The 21,348-nt window shown below is 41.1% G+C and overlaps 1 protein-coding gene across 5 annotated transcripts in view; it reads right to left on the reverse strand.

The window, feature by feature from the left end:
- FAM13A (family with sequence similarity 13 member A) overlaps positions 1-21,348 on the reverse strand; it is a 177,466-nt gene that overhangs the window by 95,118 nt on the left and 61,000 nt on the right. For all 5 annotated transcript variants that reach the window (XM_078394557.1, XM_073001961.2, XM_078394558.1 and 2 more), the window contains one exon: positions 14,888-15,057. In XM_078394557.1, coding sequence (XP_078250683.1) covers positions 14,888-15,057 — 170 coding nt within the window. The remainder of the gene's footprint in view (positions 1-14,887; positions 15,058-21,348) is intronic.

Consider the following 21,348-nt stretch of genomic DNA (forward strand, 5'->3'; position numbering starts at 1 on the left):
CTGAGGAGTTCCAGTGAAGCTAACTGGGGCCCCAAGTTGGCAAGCAGGGGCGTGGTGGTGCTGTGGGCTAAACCGCAGAAGCCTGTGCTGCAGGGTCAGAAGAACAGCAGTCGTAAGATCGAATCCACGCGACGGAGTGAGCGCCTGTTGCTTTGTCCCAGCTCCCGCCAACCTAGCGGTTCGAAAGCATGCAAATGCAAGTAGATCAATAGGGACCACTTCTGTGGGAAGGTAACGGCGTTCCGTATCTAAGTCGCACTGCCCATGTGACCACAGAAGATTGTCTTCGGACAAACACTGGCTCTATGGCTTGGAAACGGGGATGAGCACCGCCCCCTAGAGTCGAACACGACTGGACAAAAATTGTCAAGGGGAACCTTTACCTTTACCTTACCCAAGGGAACATGGACTATAACTCAACCCTATGAGACTGTTAGGGGAAATCTTGGCCAGCATAGCTAGTGACGAAGGTCTTTGGGAGTTTTAGTCCAAGAACATCTAGGGACCCAAGGTTGGGGTCCACAGCTCTACAGGACTGGCCTGTTACTCCAGCAGCAAGCTGCAGCCCTTCCTACATTCCTATACTGGACCATTACAGCAGAAACACATGATAACCCAGGTTCCATTAGACACAGCAGGTTTCCCCACTCCCCATTAGATATAGTCACAGAAACATGACATCCCTATGCAGGTGGTATTGATGTAGGAGAGTATGGCTCCCAGACCATGGAATGTACTCCTGTCAGAGTTGCAATCAATCTCTACTCTTGCTACTTTTCAGAAAGGTATGAAGACAGATCTGTTTGAATTGGCTTACTCTATTGTCTAATGTATTGTTCTAATAGGTAGAGGTCACTGATATTTTTTTTTTGGATTTCATGGTCATGTTCTATTTGATTTCTTTTAAATAACTATATGGTTGAATGTGTTTTTGTTTGTTCTTACTGTTTTACTGATTATAAGTTTCTTGAACACTGTCTCGTAATAGAAAGAGACAGAAATTCTCTTCAGATTGGTTGATAATCCCATGATCAAATGATGACAAATAGGGAGAAGTAAGAGTGTTCCCTCTTCAGATTATTAGCTCCCCTATACTGATAATGCCTGAGTAGGAGTGGTGTAATTGGTTGGTGCTTGCTCAGGGTCACTAGTTCTTGTGTTCCCCAACCCAGTCAGAGGCATGCAGATTCCAATACCATAAGTTCCTTTTTTAGAAACAATTGTCTCGTTGCATGACAATGACAAATGGACACATGAAACAAAGCCAGAGAATACTCAACACTGGCCAGTATTTATGACAGCATAACAGCAATGATATATCTCTGACAAGTAACAGATAATTAATGAGTACTACATTCCTAGTGCTGGACGAGGCTCTTGAGAGTCCCCTGGACTGCAAGAAGAACAAACCTATCTATTCTAAAGGAAATCAACCCCGAGTGCTCACTGGAAGGACAGATCCTGAAGCTGAGGCTCTAATACTTTGGCCATCTCATGAGAAGAGAAGATTCCCTGGAAAAGACCCTGATGTTGGGAAAGTGTGAGGGCAAGAGCAGAAGGGGACGACAGAGGATGAGATGGTTGGACAGTGTCATCAAAGCTACCAACATGAATTTGACCAAACTCCAGGAAGCAGTGGAAGACAGAGCGGCCTGGCGTGCTCTGGTCCATGGGGTCACAAAGAGTTGGACACGACTAAACGACTAAACAACAAACAACATTCCTAGTTCTGTGCCAAGTCATGAAAAGCAAGTAGGAATTCAATCATGGACTTGTTAATTAGTGGTTATTCATTGCTCCAAGTTATGCCAACTGCATTTAAAACATTCAAGAGGATTCTGGCCATTACATTTCAGAAAAAAGGAAGAAGCTTGTGTAGACTGCACAGACTACAAGTCCTGAACTCTGCAGATTCAAAGTGACCTGTGCATGTCTTAGTTGACATTTTATGACTTGTGGAATATTTTGAGGTGCAAGAAAACCCATAACAGGACTATAGTAATGAGTGATGTGCTTATTTTTCTCTTTCTGCCTCTAGCCTAAAACTCGGGAAGGCAGTAACAACTGGAGGTCATTCCTATCATACAGCTCTGTGGGAGTTTAGTTGACATGAGCAGGTGCTTTTTGCCCACCTGCTCCAGCCTTGTTATTCATGTCATAAAAATACAACAGTGATAGAAACACATCCACCCTAATAAAATACACGAACTACCGAACACAGTAAATAAAATAAGCATTATTAAATTCTGATTAGGAGTAAACCACTTGGTCATATCATATAATGAACTACAGTTTTCGGGTGGAGGGAGGTGACTATGAAATTCGTGGAATTTTAAAAGATTCAGGCAGCAAGTATAAGGCCGTTCTGAAATTTGGCTCTTTTGGAAACGATTCACTGAAACAAGTTGCACTGCTGCTTGGCAATATTTCAGAGCGTTAAAAGGTTACTCGTTTTAGACTACAACTTCCAGAATTCCTGAGACACTCTGGCCTGCAGCCATGCTGCCTGGGAGAATCTGGAAATTGTCCAAATTATAACTTTTTCACATTCTGACATTTAAATACTGATGATTAAAATATTATTTTTCAGGCAGGCTTAAGCAGGCAAATTCCACTACTCCCCGATACACAGTGTGCCATCAGCCACATGACATCTAGAACTCTTCTGCGCCTACTCAATCAGGACTTCTAACAATATTTATTGTATTTGTATCATACCCCCTCTCAATCTGATGGGGAAGCAGGGACCTATCTCTTTGAAAATGCAAAACACCTCTAGTTAGGAAAAGACCCCAGCTTTTGCTTGAGGTTCTTAAGAGCACTGGCTCTCAACCTTGAGTAAGCCAGGTGTTCTTGGACTGCAATTTCCAGAAATCTTCATAATCAGCTGTATTGGCCAGGGTTTCTGGGAATTGTAGTTCAGGAACACCTGGGTGACCCAAGGTTGGGAACCATTTCTGTAGAGGGCCACAACCCTTCAAAGTGTACAAGTTACCAATGGGAAGGGCTGATAGCTCAGTGATAGTGTGTGTGCTTGGAATGTACAAGTTGGGCGCAAACTGCTGGTTTGGCAGTGTTCATTTTCTGGCTGAACAGCTGATCCTTGGTTTGGTGCTCCACCCCCTCCAGCAGCCACTCCCTTGGCAGCAGTACCCGGAGGAAGCAGGGCAGGGCACTGCTGTCAAATTCCTCTCTGTTAGAGGGAGTGGGGCACCAAACGGTGGATCAGCTTTTAGACCAGGAAACAAACCATGCCGAACCATCTCTATTCTTGACATCTCTAACTGAAAAAGGAGGAAGTAACAGGTCATGGGAAGGACCCTTCTTTGAGATATTTGAAAGCTGCTGCCAGCCAGTGTAGACACCACTGGGTTAGGTGGACACTGTCTTTTATCTAGAAAAAGTTGGCCTTCTATGCCCTGAGTGCAGCTTGGGGGAAAAAAATACTGTTTTGGGTGATAATCCCACAATCCCTGAGATAGCATGATCAGTAATGGCAACTGGAGAATCTGGAAGCTGCAATCCAAAAAGGTAGCTTTTCCAACACAATAGCTGGTCCAGATGCATCATCAAATCATCAACAAAATTTTAAACCTCAGGCTTATTCTCTCACTGCTCACATTGATTCCACCATCTCTTTGGTACCATCTACACTGCTGAAGTATGGTTTATGCTTCCCGTGGAAAAATGTCCTGAATTGGAAACCAAATCTTGGGAATTGTGGTCCCTGTTGTTCTTCCATCAGTTGGTAAAGGTTTTTTTTTATTATTATCATGATTATTCAAGGTAACTTTTGACAACTGATCACCTTTTCAGGGAGACTGCATGGGTGCTTAGTGCCTATTTTCCTTAGTGCCTATGTTTATATATTCGGCTCTTAATTGTTTTAAAATACAATTTGATGCTGCATTAATATATAATCTTGCCTTGCACTGGCTGTACAGTTTATTCTGTATTACAGTTAGCCACGCTGAGTCCTAATTTTAAGAGAAAGGTGGGATAGACAATCCAATAAATAAAGTCTGAACCAACCTAGAACTGAATTGGTCCAGCACACTTCATGCTTCCATTTTTAACTAGTGTGGGTTAGTACTTAAACTTTCTCTCATTTGTATACTTCCTCTCTCTGTATAGTATTTATTTGGGTGTAAGAGAATCCTTCCCCTTTCTTCTGCATTTCCAAAGCAATACCACAATTACAATGTTTGGCCACAAATGGCTAAACTGTAAGAGGGACAGCCGTTGGGCTTCTTCCTGAAGAGTTTTAGTGAGAGACGATGCTGGGAATTGCTTCCATCACACACTTATAAGCAGGTCCTTTCAATCTCTGCACTTGTAACATAAACAACAAAAAAGAGAGGGGGTGACTAGTTCATTTGAGACCCTGTGGCAAAGTTTTCAAATTGTTTAAATTGCACAAGAAAAATCCCCCTAACCCTAACTACCTTGATTAAAAATACTTTTCCTTGCCTCACTGGAAGTCACAGGTTAACTCCTCTAAGGAAGCCTGTGGTAGACTGAAGCCAACATTCCAAAATCAATTATACATTGAAAGGCCCCTCTGTGGATTCCATTAGCAGTTGCTGATCTGGAGCATGCAAGGGGATGATGAAGAAGAAGAAAAGATAAAAGTGCTTCTGAGCAAGTCTAAAGGACATTCCCTGAAGCTGTGAGTATCAACCCCAAACGTAAGACTGTCAAGCTGGCGGAATTCCATTGCTTGAGGTTTTTTTGGGTCCAAACACCCAAACCAAGAAGAAACCCATAACCAAAGTTTCACAACCAAAGCCTGAGATCGGTCAAAACTAAGAGTGCTAATCACAAAATTCACTGTTTTTTTAAAAAAAAAAGTAAACTTTTTTTGCAATGTCCTCCCACATCAATTTGTTTCTTACTGCAATGGTCACACGTTCCCACCTAAAGCTTCGTCTAAACAGATTAAAAATATTTTAAAGAATGTTACATAACGTGACAACCTTTAAAACACCATTAACAACAATAATGGTAGGTGGTTTGTGGACCAAGCAAGAGACAGGCTACCTTACTCCAAAACTTTGATTCTGGTTAGTGTAATGCCTAACTCCTGCTAAGACCAGAAGCCACATAACCAGCTGATAAAATATCACAGCTCAGTACTTCAAGTTCCACATTAAATGATCCAAAGATGGAAGGCATAAAACATCTTCACTGTCCACCGGAAGGTAATCAAAGATATACTTCCCCTGTGGAAAAGGTTTCATAAGTCTTGAGGTTCTGCTTGCTTGTTCTCTATCAGCATGTATCCACTAATGAGGGAATGAAAGCACCACCTCTAATCCCAAACTCACTGTTTCATCAAGTTCATATGCAAAAGAATATCTTTAAGATATTCTAGCCTCAGTATCTTACAAAATTAAGTCTAGAGGCAAATTGTTAACCAATAAAGACATGCTAATGCAGATTATTTATTTAAACTGTTGGACTCAAAGTTATTTATTTATCAGATTCATCAATGACACTGACCTATACAGTGGTAAAAATAATTTGAACTTCATAAATAGCGTAATGACACAGAAACCAGCTATCACCCTCTAGAAAACAGATCTTGAAACTAAGAGTAAAAAATAGGGTGTTGAAGCAATTTTAGAAATAAAAGTGGCATTTAGGAAATTGCAAGAAAGGACAGGAAATTTAAAAAACACACATTTAATTATGCCTTTGCTAGGAAAAGTTGAATGTGGCAGGAAAAGGGGAGGACCAAATATGAGTCTCAATAAAGGAAGACATGGCTTTGAATTTGCAAGAGCTGAGGAGGGTTGTTGAGGACGGGACATTTTGGAGGTCATTCATTCATAGGGTCACCATAAGTTGGAAGTCACTTGACGGCATGTAACAACAACAACGGCATTAGATAATGTTATGTCATGTCCACATTTAGCACTTCCAGAAGCTAAATATGAAAACAGATACTGTAAAGTAAGATAAGGACCTGCAAAGGTCCCATAAAATGATTGCATTACCTTCCTTTGGAGAAAACTCTAAAAATGCTGAGACCTTTTAATAGCTGACGGACGTGCCAAGCAAATATTCTGCTGCATCCTTACATGGTCCAAAATCTGATGGAAGACTTAACACTTGAATTCAAATAAACAGGCACAAGGCTAGCCAAACCCTTAGACGTTGGTCTTATATTGTTAGATTTGTAGTTTTATTGCTTTTTGTTTATTTGATTTGGCTTTTTACGGTATATGTCAGTACCCGAAGCTCTGCATTCAATTTTGTTTTATGTATGGCTTGATGCTGTAACAATAAAGTATGTATGTGTTCACAAGGCTAGCCTATAGGTGAAGGTATGATTAAGTGTTTATGAAGTTGAGAATAGTATAGGAACAATTTAGTGAGAAATATTATATCCTGCACATACTAGACATGGGAGCTTCATATTCATCTCCTGGGAGAGATGAATACAAAGCTCACCAGCACAGGTGTCCCGGTGGTCCTTCCCCGCCCCCCCCCCAGGACCAGTCTAGTCCACGGTGTGGTTTGTGCACGGTGCTGATTCCTCCCAAGAGGTGGAAGCTAAGCATTCCATCCAGAGTCTGGGCAGCTCCTCTAACAAGCCTGGTTTCAGAAGCCAACTTCAAACTATAGCTTCAGACTCTGGCCTGTCCTAGTTCAGATGCAATACTGAAACAGCATGCACTAATTCCTGGTCTAAGGCCACCCAGTTTTGTCCCTGAGCCTGCCCACATAGTTCATGGCTACCTAAGGCAAATGATCAGATGGTGCCCTTTCCAATGTAACTGGACTAGCAAATGAATCTTCCTTCACCACTGATAACCTTGCACCACACTTGAAGATAGGAGCTAAGTTGTGCTGAGCAAGCATCACAGCATAGATTCCTCTTCTAACACAGCACTGCTGCTTTGAGCATCTGCTGCTTGGTGTCTAATGGCAAAGCCAGCTCTGCTATAATCCTTTCTGCACAGACAGCTGTCCCAAACACGCAGCTCTCAGCATAAATAATAGGGGAGCAGGAGAGCTACAGTACTCTGGTATGGGGAGGGGGCAACAGGCAACGAGTGTACCAGTGGTGTAGGATTTGCATGAAGCCACCATACAGAAGTGTTTCTTGTATGCAGATCTGCAATTTTGAAAAAAAATTGATTTAAAAGACTTTAGACCTACGTTTGTAGGACACCTAAAAACAACACAACTATTCACTTTTTCTTTTTAACTGCAGAACATCATCCCACAATATCTTGGTCCAGGTTTAGGCAGCTAGTTAAATGATCATCTGTTCTGAAGATTTCTCTACGTTGGTCGTTGCTGCTCGATATTGTTAACACGCCTTCACTACTGATTAGATGATTTCACCAAATAGTTTTTTTCATGAAAGATGGCATTTTCTTGAACCTCATCTCTGACATCTTTGCTATAGTGAGGTGATTTATACAGTGAAAAACCCCACAACCTAAATGTATACAAAGGTGCAATTACTGTAGTTTGTCATTTACTTTCTCCTTACTAGTATTCCTTTCATGCTCTCAGTGTGAAAAGCAAACAAACAAAATTCTCCCCCATTGTTCCTTGGCATATGATAAAACAACGCAATTACATGTTGATGAAACATGTCAGGCAGCTTTAAGTGTATTAGACCAGTGCACTTCCACACTTTGGTGCCATAGGAGAATCCAGATCAGGTTTGCATAAAGGATTAGAAGGAGCCAATTGTAAGTGCCTGTCTAAAACTGAATGCACACTGCGGGAAAAGATGTGATTCTTTCAGAATGCAGCTAAGACTCAAGTTCTGTGAGAGAAGGTATACAGATTTCCTGGGTAGGTACAGTATATAGATTGATTTCCCTGCATGGGAAGCTGTTAGCCTTGCCAGTTACAACACCATATGACCCAAAACAATATGAGGAGAGATGTATTATTTTGTGTTGTATTTGTCTCATCCTGTGCTTTAGGCACCTGTTGCGTTATTCTTTCCAAGCTGACTCACTTAATTTTAAGGAGTACATTTCTCTCCACCCTCAATGCAATCAGCCCCATTCTTTATTCTATCGTGGGATGTTGGCACCGTGAATGATATTGCATAAACACATTTCTGAGAAATACTTTGTTCCAAGGAACAGGCAACAAAGGCTCTTGTGATTTTTTTAAAAAATATTTATTATCCTCCAGCCTTTTGACAGCTACAATCCTGGAGAGGGATTGGTATGTTCCCTTCACCCCCAAGTACATGGTTTCCCCTGAAATTCAAACCTCACTCCAAAAATATTAGCAACCAATGTCCTAACAACCAAATCAATGTGGGAACAGGCACACTGGACTCAAATGCACTGGATTCGAGCTGCTGAGGATCCAGCCACTGGAGGGTGGGAACTAATTTTGAACATGTCCCACTGCTGTACAATATAAACAAGGTGAAGTTTGTATATTACACAATCAAGAGGTATAGCAACGCTGCATATCCCAATCTTGCCTATGACGCTCCTGTGAAACCATGTGACCCACAAACTCTTCACCACTGAAATATGAGGCCATATAAGTGTGGTTGAAAATGCATGCGTTTACTGCAAATGAGCAGGCATAACCTAAAGATGACACTGTCCACCAGTCTTGGCAGCTACCATAGAATTACGCCTTGCAACAATACAGCAATTTTAAAGATCTCTGCCATAATAGTACATAAAAATCAGCTTATTTTCTCCAGCCATTACCAGTTAATTCTGTTCCAGCATAAGCATTAGTTCTAGAGAGAATGGAAAGCAAACCAGTCACATCTGAATGAGACTGTAAATAGAGAAGTTTATTTTTATATTTATGCTGTTGTTGTTTCAACTTATATACTGCCGCTCAGTGCTAGGACACTCTCTGGGTGGTTTACAGTGTAATTATGCAGCAAACACCACCACCTCTAGCAAGCTGGGTGCTCATTTTACCAACCTTGGAAGGATGGAAGGCTGAATCAACCTTGAGCTGGCTACCTGAATCCATTGGGATCGAACTCAGATCATGAGCACAGGCTTGACTACAATACTGCATGTTCATGGACATTTAAATAGAGAAAGTTGGATCCAGATGTAGATTCAATGCAATACAGTGGTGCCTCGCTTTACAATCGCTCCATTTAACGATGAAACTGCATTACGATGAACTTTTTGCGATCGCTTTTGCAATCGCTTTACAATGTTTCCTATGGGGGAATTTCGCTTTGCGATTATTGGTTCCCTGCTTCAGGAACCAATTCTTCGCAAAACGATGATTTTCGGACAGCTGATCGGCAGTTTCAAAATGGCCACCAGATAAACAAAATGCCACCCTGCTGTTTTCTGGGACGGATTCCTCGCTGCACAGGCAGCGAAAATGGCTGCCCTATGGAGGATCTTCGCTGGACGGTGAGTTTCCAGCCCATCGGAACGCATTAAACGGGTTTTAATGTGTTTCTATGGGCTTTTAAATTTCGCTTTACGATGTTTTCGCTCTACAGCGATTTCGCTGGAATGAATTAACATTGTTAAGCGAGGCACCACTTGTATATGGGGTGGAGACACATTTTATTTGTAGAGTACATAATACAACCCCTTCCATTTCCATCTTTTTGGCAGTGGCCTTTCTCTCTCACCCACAAGCCTCTGTGAGCTGTTGCCAGTCTAAATTGGCTTGGAAGGCAGATTCATATCTTTCTTACCAGCTACATTTTAATAGAGAAAGGTAAATGAGATAAAAATAAGGGAGAAACTTACTGTCTTTAATACTGTTCTGGAATAGAGATGGAAACGAAGCCTGACGAAGCACTTCCCCCCCCCCCCCCAAGCTGGCTGGCTCACTTACCAGTCTTTGTGCACCACTAGAGTCCTTCTTCTCTGGCGGCCTGCCCATCCCGGCAGGAGGTTGACTAGTCCATCCCCACCTCCTCAGCCAGCTGACCACTCTGGCAAGGAGGCAGGACAGGGATTCCCCAAGGCTGCTGATGAGCGGTTGGCTGCTGGAAGAGGTGGGGAGACGTTGGCGGTGCTCCTGCCCAGATTGGCGTGCCGCCAGAGAAGAAGGATCCCCGGCAGCGTGCAAAGACCGGTGAGTGGGCCATCTGGACTTGGGGATGGGGTGAGGGAAAGCATGGCACCTGTGGTGCAGCGCTGAGCACTTCATACAAAACACTTCATCGGGCTTCATGCACATCTCTGTTCCGGAACTGTTGATCCAAATTACTTTGAATTACTTTGAACTATCCTCAAAAACAGATGGTTAAAACTAATACAGTTTTTCACTAAAACTCAATTCATGCAACAGGGGTTGGCTGAAGCTGGTTTAACTCTCAGTCTTTTGTTTTATGAGGAATTTGTTATAAGACTGCTAATAACAGTGCATTTCACTCCAGAGAACTGAAAAAATATATACCAACTGTAACAATAGCACAAAGTGCTGGACTATTCCTTTTGTAGGAAAACGTTCAATTTTGTTTATTTAAGATGTTTCTAAAATGATCCTTCATTGCATGCCACTAAGGCAGTGCACAGAAACTATAAAAAGAAATACAATACAAATGTAATAACAAGAGGAATTAAAACGACTCATGCAAAAAGCCAATGCAAATTAAATTATCATGGAGCTTACATTTACCATTTACAAATTTGAAATGCCTGGGCATACAAGAATGTTTTAATTTGGCACAGAAAAGAAAGCTGTCATCACCAATCATGTCTCCCCTGAGAGAGCATTTTGAAGTTGGGGGACCAATACAGAGAAAGATGTATCTTTTATAAATGCACAGTGTATTTCTCTCAGTTATCCAGACTACACAGTTACAGCCATCAGATTTCACTTTAAATGCTGCAGTTTCATCCTATAGACTCCTGGGATTTGTAGTTTAGGAAAGCATTTTGAATTCTCTGCAGAGGCTACTAGTGAATTACTTGTTGAAATGTGCATGTGACAGTTTGTATACAGATGTTTACGCATAGCATGAACAAACATGGTATGAAAGATATTCTCCCCTTGTGCGTGTCAGCAATTGAAATAATATTCATGTGGACATTGAAAAAAAAACTTTAAGAACATTTACTATAAAACATATTTAATAAATCAGCCGTGTTTGAAACATTTGCTTTGATATACAGCCTTGGGCTTGACATATGCTGATATATTATCTTCCTGATCAGACAGAGTAACAGATAAGCAGACGCCTAATAGACAGCATCTAACAGACTACTTTAAGCAGACATCTCTAACAGACAACCTCCCATCACTAGATTATCTAACAGAATAACATAACTGTCACTTGTTTTAACTATCTGGCTGCACATGTGCAGTTTATTTCAAACACTAATTCTATGGTGGCAGGCGGGAGGGGAATGAAATGATGATTTGACAAATCAGGGCAGGCGTGGAGTTAACCCTCACCAGCTGCAATCTTTTTTTTAAAAAAAAAACTGGCATTTGCTCTCTTTGTGTGTTTGTGTCTGTGTGTTTGTGTGAGAGAGAGAAAGGGGGAGGAGACAGACAAACAGAGCCAGAAAGAGATATACTGGCAGAGAGAAAGATAGAAGTCTCAAATTGGTCCAGATAGGACCAGGTTCTTTCAAATGTACAGCAGCAACTTCAAATAAAAGACTCCCTTCATAAACACAGCAGGTGATGAGAGGGTTAACCCCCCCTCTGTGTCTACTCTACTCCTACAGCCCAGCAGTCCCTCCCTCCAAGATGCAATCTGCACCCCAGCCCGCAAATGCTGCCCTAAGGCCTTAACAGAAGCTTTTGTGTTCAAGTAGCTTTTCCCCAGCATTTGAGACTAAACGTCTCACAAACTTCAACAGAAAGAATGAGGAATAAGTTGGTATGTTGTTTTACTAGTATGTCCTTCACATTACTCATGTGTAGCTAGCCACACCTCTCTACTCCAACTTCTGTAAAGCTTCCCTCAAGAGTCCTTTGGCAATGAACTCAAGCAGTAAGAATAACAAGATATTTACAAATTAAATACATATAGCTAGCCAAGGAGTCCATTGCTTTCAGCTAAGTACCTAGATAAATTTAGGTTCAAGGTTAAGACTTTTTCATTTGCCTGGACATATTAGTAACACTAGGTAGTTTTATTAAGAATTGTTTTAATTAGGGACAATAAAACATTGTCCTTGTGTGTGAACGTGAAAATGATAAACATTCTGTTCCCACTGGGAAAAAAAGGATGGATTTTTTTTCCTGTGGGTTTCAACTAGAGATTTTGCATTTGTGAGAACAATTCTTATGTCAACCGCATAAAATAATATGATTGCTGTCTTGTTGCACAGACTTTTAAAAATCACAAACATCTGATTGGATATCTATCTCTTTTTATAATCAGTGTGTAAAAGAAAGGGTCTTTGCACTTTTCCCCCTCCTCTGCTACACTTCAGAGACGATAAAGATATTTGGCAAAAAAAAAAAAAATCTAATCACCTCAGCAAACTATAAGTTCCAAAATTCCTTGGGAATGAGTCCTGACAGTTAAAGTGGTATCAGATTGGTATAATTGTACAGTAAAGATAAATGTTTAACTCCTCAGCTTTCAGATAACCCCCAGCTCTCACACTCTAGCAGTAACAAACTGTTATAACTTATATGCACATTAAGCCCTGAAGAAAAGGGAAACACTAGGAATTCAAGAAATAGGCAAGGCTTCACATTTCTTAGTATTGTCAGATTTAGGTCTGTCTTTTGTCCAGCAACTCAGTGATGGCTATTTCTTGGACAAACGCAAGAGTATGTGATAGCTTCTATTGGGCCACTAAAAATAAAACAAATAGCAAGCTTTCGTGGATGAAATCCACTTCCTCAGGCTCTAAGGGCAACCTCTTCATGGACGGTGCAGAAAAACTGTCCAGAAATTGATGTTACATACAGTATCCAGCATAGATTATCCCTTCTTGTGAGGCTGAACCTCTTACTGTCTCTGTAACAAGATGTGGAATTTTTACACCCTGGCTTTTGAGACCAAAAGGCTATGAATTACCTTGTGATTGCCCCCCCCCCTTGCTTGCTTGAAACAAGGCTTCCTTTAGTTATGAGGACAGGGGAAGATACGTGAAGACATTCTTTGGAGACATTTAAGTGCAGAGCTGGGCAAGAAAAAGAAAAGCAGGGAGCTGTCCACCTAGACTCTGCCACCCATGGTGCTGAACCCTGCTAGCAAACATGGGCTCCTCGCAGTGGCCTGGAAGACTAGGGTGGAAAACAGAACCCAAAATCACTCCAGCTATTTTTCTTCTTGTATTTAAAGAATACACTTCAGAGCTAAGACGCTCGAGACTTCCTGTTTCCAAATTCCTGTTTCCAGCCCTTTCCTAGTCCCACAGAGGTCAAAGGAGCAGTGAAAATAGCTGCATATCTACTCCTAGAAAGATAGTGGTATCTGATCCAGAGAGAGAAACGCAAAATAGTCAAAGCAAAATGTATTTCATGTCAAAGAAAATGCCACTGAAGTAGTAAGATACTGCTATGAATAAGCAAATCATTTCCTGCTCTTTCTCTTTTTTTGGGGGGGGGAACGTGTTTTCAAAAGGCACCTATCAACCGTGAGATATAGTGAACAGACTAGGATGCAGGGAACCAGAATTCAAATCCCTAGTCAGTCATGAACCCTTGGTTGGGATGGCTATGGTAAGCCACTACTTCAGTATTTCACATATCTCAGAAACCTCTTAGGGTCATCATAAGCCAGAATCAACTTGACAGCACGTAACATTAAGGCATAAACTTAAAAAGTATATTTTCACACCAAATTATTTCATACTATCTCAATGGTGGGATACCCAGTGTGGTATAGTGGATAGAATGATGGTTTGAATCCCTGCTCAGCCATAAAACTCCCTAGTAGGTGGAACTGGTAAAACCATTCCTTAAATATCTCACTATTAGGGTCGCTATAAGTCAATTCCAATTTGACGACACATAACAATCTAGCAGCAACCTTGTATTGCACACTTGGCATCACACATGGTTCTTCTTGATTCCTGTCCTAGTAGCAATTCATTTCAGGATTGTCTTGGGTATGAGTGTATCACTGTTGGGATCAACTAGGATTTGAAACTGCAAGCCTCTACCGCAACATACTGCCTAGCAGACAAACACACTGGCTCTCACTGACTTGACCTAACTGAATGATTCCATGTCTGGCCAAGGCGTTTCCCAATCAGCATGTTAACTGATGCTTTCCCTACCTATTTGTTTCTGCTTTCCTGCATCTAATGCCTCCTTATCTGCCCACCTCATGCACCACTCTCCTTTGTATTATAAGCTTTTTTCACTATACGTTTCCTATGACTCCTAGGGTAGAATATCAGGTTCTATCCCACAAGATGCTGCTACTTGTATTAATACAGTTAAAGCATGCAAACAGGAAATAGTAGTTAAAAAACAATTAGTATTTTTCCACCTTACATTGTAAGTGCTGTAATAAATATCGGGTGCAAACAAGTTACAACCCAATTTTGTTTCATCATAAGCCTTATTTCTAGCTCCCTTACAGACACACTGAAAACAGCTGCTTGCTACTTCAAGGAACACAAAATCTTGCTTACTGTAGAAATAGCTTTGACTTCCTAAGATCATTAATTTTGATGATAGCAATCTTATATCATAGGTTTATACAGAGCATGTTTTTATGGCCTGCTGTTGGCATTCCAAAGTCTTAAGCATACATATAAGCAAAACATCCTTTTCAATAGGAATGATAAACACAGCAAGTGCCTCATTTAACGTGGACATGCCTGGCTGCTCAACACTCAAATTTCGTGCAGCACTCACAGGCTCTGCTGCAATGCTGTAAATTGTTGTGCCCCCAGCAAAACACAGCAACCCTGAGAAAAGATGCTTCAAAAGCTACATATTGACTGTGATGCCAAAAAGGAGGAACACTAACCTGGTGAAGAAGGCAGCGCTGTTTATGAAGGAGATTTCATCAGCTAAATCCATCTCCTCCGAACATGAACTGTCTGTTAAATGGATGCTAACCCGGGGAATTCCATCTGACTGTCTTGGCTGCAGCACTAAACATGCTGGGGAAGATCCTTCTTGCTTGGACTTTGAGATCTAGGGAAACAACGTAAAAGCAAAATACAGAAATCAATAAGGGGCTGAGAGATCTTCCCAGCAAATTTGCAGCAAGCAAGGTAGTGTTTCGTTTTTCCCCCTCCTTCCTTTTTAAATATAGGGCTCTGAATTCACAGCAAAGAATGAGTCAGCAATTCTGCCCCTCCACCCATGAAGAATCCCTCACAATCTCTCACTAGAAGGTAGCTATAAACACAAAGCCATTACCAAGCAACATATTTAAGCAAAATTTGAAAATAACAGAGAACGTTAGCTAAAATAATAATATAATCTTAGAACTGCAGATCTAGAAGGGACCCTATGGATCATTTAGTCTAGCCCCTGTCAAGGAGGCACAGCGAGGAATTGAACTCCCAACCTTTGGCGCCACAAGATACCTGATATGTAACAAAACAGTACGGTGCATTGAAGTTTTGGGAGTGCTCTTTCTTAACACCAAAAAATTACCACTTCATGGTAGTCTCCTCCAAATAAGGAGGCAATATTATTACAAGGTGATAAGTTACATGGAGCTCTGGTTGTTATTACAGGCATGGCACACAATTAAAGAGTTTTATGTGATTAAATATGCTTTGTGTCAATAGTGTTATTCAATACAAGAATAATGGAAACATTTATGGTACGGAAAACTAATTGACTTAGGAAATGGCTTGATATTGCTGCACAATATCATGCCTATTATGCCATTTCTTGCTGTTTTGATTGATGGATATAGAGGCACAATATCCCACATTCATAAACAGGTTTATTGAAGAACTGAATTTGAGCTTAAGGCCATAAATAAGATCAAAGGGACATTGGGAGCCATTATTATCAACTTCTTATGTCTTTACAAAAGATAGCTCTCTCAATGAAGCCCCTTGCACAGATCTGGAGATCAGCTTGGACCAGCACCTACCATGTTCTGATCCAAAATAATGTCAAAGAACAGCCAAGAAAGAGACAATAGAAGGTTGTGTTTTAGACATGTTACACATCAGTATGCTACGCCATGCTCCGGTTTCTTTTAATAACAGTGATGGTGATACAGAGTATAGAAGGTGGGGAATTATAAAACAAGCAACAATCTTGTGGCACCTTAACCATTAACTGATTTCTTGTGGCTTGAATTTTGTGGGCTGTTTTTCATGGGAGTGTAGATGAGAGCAGCTTATGCCCTAATGAATTTCTTAAATTGTTAATGGGCCACAAGGCTCTGTTATTTTGACTGCAATAGCAACCCATGAATATCCTTCTGGAAATTACAAAATAATGTTCTTGCAGACAATCAAATTGAGGCCTGGCACTGCCGCACAGATGTTGCTTCTTTCAGATGTAGAGAGAAAACTGGCTGCCACCAACATCTGGAAGGTTTCGGTTTCGTTTCTTAGCTTAGGAAGGGTAGCTTAGAAAAAAAAATCTGGATGTTCTCCTTAGATGTTCAAGTGATGTATATCAGAAATAAAAACAACAATGAATCTTGGGACACCCCAAAGATTAACAAGTTTTATTTATCGTAAACTTTAACAGACTCTAGCAAACATCATCAGCTACATGGAGTAAAGCCTTAAGGCAGGCAGGTGTGCATGTGTATTCAAACACAGACGGACAGGTATACTTAGGATAATTCTTTTCATATTTGCCTAAGGCCAACATCACTATCTTAGTTTTTCCATCCCCACTTGTATCATGTAAACAGAAGGGTGCATTGCAAGACTGCAAAGATTCTGTGTATGAAATGGAGATGGTGAAACTGCTGTGTGAAATGCAGATGGTGAAATCAGTATGACTATTTAGAGCTGAGTAAATCAGGTGTTCACCCTTTCACATAAAAGTAACTTGTAACCTATTAGTAACTAGTAGCAGATAAGTATAACTAGTTATTTCCACATTCTGAGTGTGGGTGGGTGTTATTACTTATTCTTTTACCATGGAGGGCTCATCCACCCCATTCCAGTGTTAACGCTGTTCTGAAGTCAACCAGAAGACTCTTCAAGAATTTGGGACAATGCTCGTAATGCTATCAAAATTCTTCTAAGACTCCTCATTTTATCAGGTAGTTAAGAGGGTGATTTTTTGAGACACCAATAATGTGGCTTTCTAAAGCTTCCTGAAGAAGCATCTGAAAACATCCTATTATTAGGGCTGTATCCAAGGGTGTCCTTCGGTGAGATACCCTTCCATGTGCGGCCTTCCTCACCTCTCCACTGCTGCAACAAGCAACAGGTGCTCTTCCTCCTGCTTTCTTTTTTTCCATTCACTTAAAATTTCTAAGGAAGGAACAAGCACACAAACCATTTACAACACCTGCTCCTCACCTCATCGCACCACCTGCTTTATCACCCCTTTGGGTTAGTGGGAAGGAAGAGGTGATCAAGAGGAGGATGGCAACACAGAGAAGAAAGACAGGATGGCCAAGGGGCTCTCAGCAGGTCAGAAGTATGAACCCCAATTTGAAATCCCCAACAGAGGTCTTGTTGTATGTCCCATCCCCCTGAAAAACTAGATTGCTAAATACACAAGACTGGTCTTGCTGTATTACTAGCACCTCGCCTGTGGAAGTCTTCCCTAAGGGAAGTTAAGTTGGGTCTCCTCTGTTGAACTTGGTACTTAAAATGGGTTTTAAAATAGGCTTCTAAATCAGCCCTAAAACAATGTTTTTTTTTTAATGAAACACTGTTTTACCATGTATACCTTACTTGAAACAGCGACGTCTATGCTGGCTCGGGCATGTCATGAGAATGACTGATGGTTGGGTTCCAAAAGATCTCCTGTATGGAGAATTAGTGCAGGGAGAGCACCCCAGAGGAAGACCACAGCTGCGATACAAGGACATCTGCAAGTGGGACCTGAAGGCCTTAGGAATGGACCTCAACAGATATGGGGAACCTTGACCTCTGAGCGTTCAGCCTGGAGGCAGGCGGTGCATCAGGGCCTCTCCCATTTTGAAGAGACTCTTGTCCAGCAGGCCGAGGCAAAGAGGCAGTCCCCAAACGAGCAAAATCAGGGAGCTGGACAGGGGACAGATTGTATTTGTCTTCAGTGTGGAATGGATTATCACTCTCGAATTGGCCTTCTCAGCCACACTAGACACTGTTCCAAGTCCTCTACTCAGAGTATGTTAACATAGTCTCTTGAGACTGAAGGATGCCTAATATAACAGTTTCACCTTATTTATAATACATCATTCTGGGTGTCCTAGTGGGCAGAAACAACAGTAAAATAAATACTTTAAATGGATAAACAATAAAACCTTGCCAACCCCTGATATTGGATCATATTGACATATTCATTGAGGGGTTTGCTAATGGAGACACACACTTTCTCAGTCACAAGGGAGCAGAACTGACTCTCTTGGTGGATACTAATAACAAAGTGAGAGAGATTTTAAAATACTGTTCAAGGAATGTCTGCTCAGGTTACTTCTGCCTCCATAAAGATTTATATAAGCTAAGTGGCTATCCCTGCTTGAACTGTTCCTTAGGTGACCCTGAAGGAACAGGTGCTTTCATAAGACCCCAAAATGTATCCCACCAGAGCGGGCACAAATAAAATGGTTTACAGTTCAGGTTCATCTATAGCAGGGACAAAAAAATGGCCACCTGGTGCTGGACCTCCCAAGACATCCATCCCAATAATAATAATAATAATAATAATAATAATAATAATAATAATAATAATAATAATAATAATAATAATAATAATAATAATAATAATAATAATAATAATAATAATAATAATAATAATAATATGTTGTTGTTGTTGTTGTTGTTGTTGTTGTTGTTGTTGTTCTTGTTGCTGCTGCTGCTGCTGCTGCTGCTGCAGGGGATGTCAGAGTTGAAAATAAAGAACTGGAAAAACTAACATAGTACAGAGACCTGCAATTGAAACATCTCACCTCTGGAAAAAACACACTTCAGTGGTCACAGCAGTCATTGCGGCTTTGGGAACAATATCAAGAAATTTCATACAGTACTATAAGCAGTTGCAGTTCTCAGGAATCAGAGCTACAAAAAATGGAAATATTAGGAACAGCATACATACTGCGCCGATATTTAACAGATACTTAGGTTTTTCGTTAAAACTTTTATCTGTTATTCTGTTATATAATACCAGTTCATGTTTTTATAATTTTGACTGTGCCTGTCAACAACAACAACAATAACAACTACAACGTTTATTGGTCAGCTCAAAGCCCTTCCTCTCCATTTTTCAATTCTTGACACAGCTGACATATTTTTTTTTAGCAATCTGAGATTTCTGCTTAAAAGCTCCATCGTGAAGCGTTTCCCAATCTTTTAGGCATGGCTCCAGACAAGGTGCTAATTTGTTGGCTGCTCTGGAGGAGCAGGGACTCTGCGCACCAATGTTAAGCAATCCCTTGCCCATTAGCAGGCCCCGAGCAAGTTATTTCGGGCAACAGTAAAGCCAAGACACATAAAGTGGAACCCGCCACACCCAGCTGCCTGTAACGGTCCCAGCGACAGGGAGGCCTCCGGGAATTCTCACTGTCTCAAACTGCTTTCGCAGAGGCGCTGCCTGAAAAAACAAGCTAAAAGGCAATACCAGAGCCTATGTGACTTGACCAGAACAAGGATATCTTTCTTTAAAAAGAAAATGTCTAGTAGCAATTCCTCTCTCGCCAATCCCACTGGTGTATAAGAAAGAAAGATTGCCCTCAAACTGAGTCAGCCCCAGGAAATAGTGGGGAAAAGAGTGCAGGTTTTTCACACTACGGCCAGAAAATCTCACAAGAGCCTTTCCCTATGAATGAAAATACAGTAATAAGAATTAAACAAGCAACAATTCACTAGCCTTTCGTGATATCTTTAGTCAATTGCCTGAGGAGCCCCTCCCCCCCAATCGAACAGTAGGTGTGCGGGAAGCTGAAGACAAGCAGTTAACAGTCTGGAGGAAAGGAGCAAGAAGCTTCCGGAACCAAGCAGAGAAACAGCCTGTGGCCTCTTCCATGGGAAGCAAGGGTGGGTTTTCCCTCTAGTCAGTTGTGTAAGAAAAATAACGCTGGAAAAAGGAAGTGGATGTTTGTCCCCAAAAGCTCACATTAAAATACAGCAGTTAGTCTTTAAGGCGCCACAACGTTTTTGTTTTTATTATTATTATTTGCCTCATATACTATAGAAATAGGCAGCGCAAGTCAGAAGGAAGAGCAGGACAGCCTTGCCGACAATTGGTCAATAAAAGGCAGATGAGAGTGCCAGCGGGTGAACGATGAAGGCCCTTCCACCTCAGGGAACATCATTTCTTCTTTTGTTTAAATTGGCAGAGTCACTAAGATTCAGATGTGGGCCACCATCTGCTGTGCCTATTTTAAGTATTCATTTTATGGAAATGAAACGACAACTCACACACCGTTCTTATTCGCTTATGGGAACCCAAACATATTTTTTTCCAGAAGTATGGAGGATGCAGAAGGACACAAATTCCTTCCCTCGTCTCAAATTGTTCTTTCAGTAATGTATATTTTCACAGCAAGAATGTAGCAAAATATCTGCCCCTGGGAAAAACATGTTATTTTTTATACTTTCCTCAGGGCACATCAATTACATCTCGGTTAGTGTATCATGCTTGGGGAACTGACCGGCTGACTGATGAGTTTGTTTGTTGTCATCTGTAGGCCACCTTTCTCTCAACAATGATGGGGCAAAGAACTGGACCAAATTACAGTTTGACAAACTTCAGTGTTCCCAATTACCAGTGAATTTTACACACTCAGCTCTTGCCTCAACTGGGGAGAATTTAATAAGATAAAGGAAGTTAACAGTGGACTGCAGATCCTTATGGGCATCAAAATGGTCTCAAATGAACACTGTGTACAGATTAAAACCATCATTTTGTTTAAGGCTTCTTCAGAAATCCAACCCCAATAGCAAGTGAAATTACTCAAGCATTGATAATAGAAGCAGGAGTCAATCATATTCATTGGTCCGTTTCAGCAGCAGTAGCATAAAGTTGGGTATAAATAGAAGGGGGGGGGGAGGAAATCCTCTGCTTTGCTGACAAAGGTAATGCCTGTGCCATAATGAAAGACAACTTTGCTGAAGTCCATGTACATACAGTCAAATGGTCAAGAATGCATCAACGTGAGTCATGCTCCCTATCCATTTATGGTATTTTTATACTTCATGTCCATGAGCCAGAGTTACAGCCTAATGAAAGAATCTGGGTGCCTCGTTGACACTGTTGGCATTATTAATGTGCATGTTAAATCAAGCAGAAATACGCAGGTCTTTCAAGGAGCAAAAGACAGCTTATACAAACACAACTGACATC

Source organism: Pogona vitticeps, chromosome 5, assembly GCF_051106095.1.
Source record: "Pogona vitticeps strain Pit_001003342236 chromosome 5, PviZW2.1, whole genome shotgun sequence".
NCBI lineage: Eukaryota > Metazoa > Chordata > Lepidosauria > Squamata > Agamidae > Pogona > Pogona vitticeps.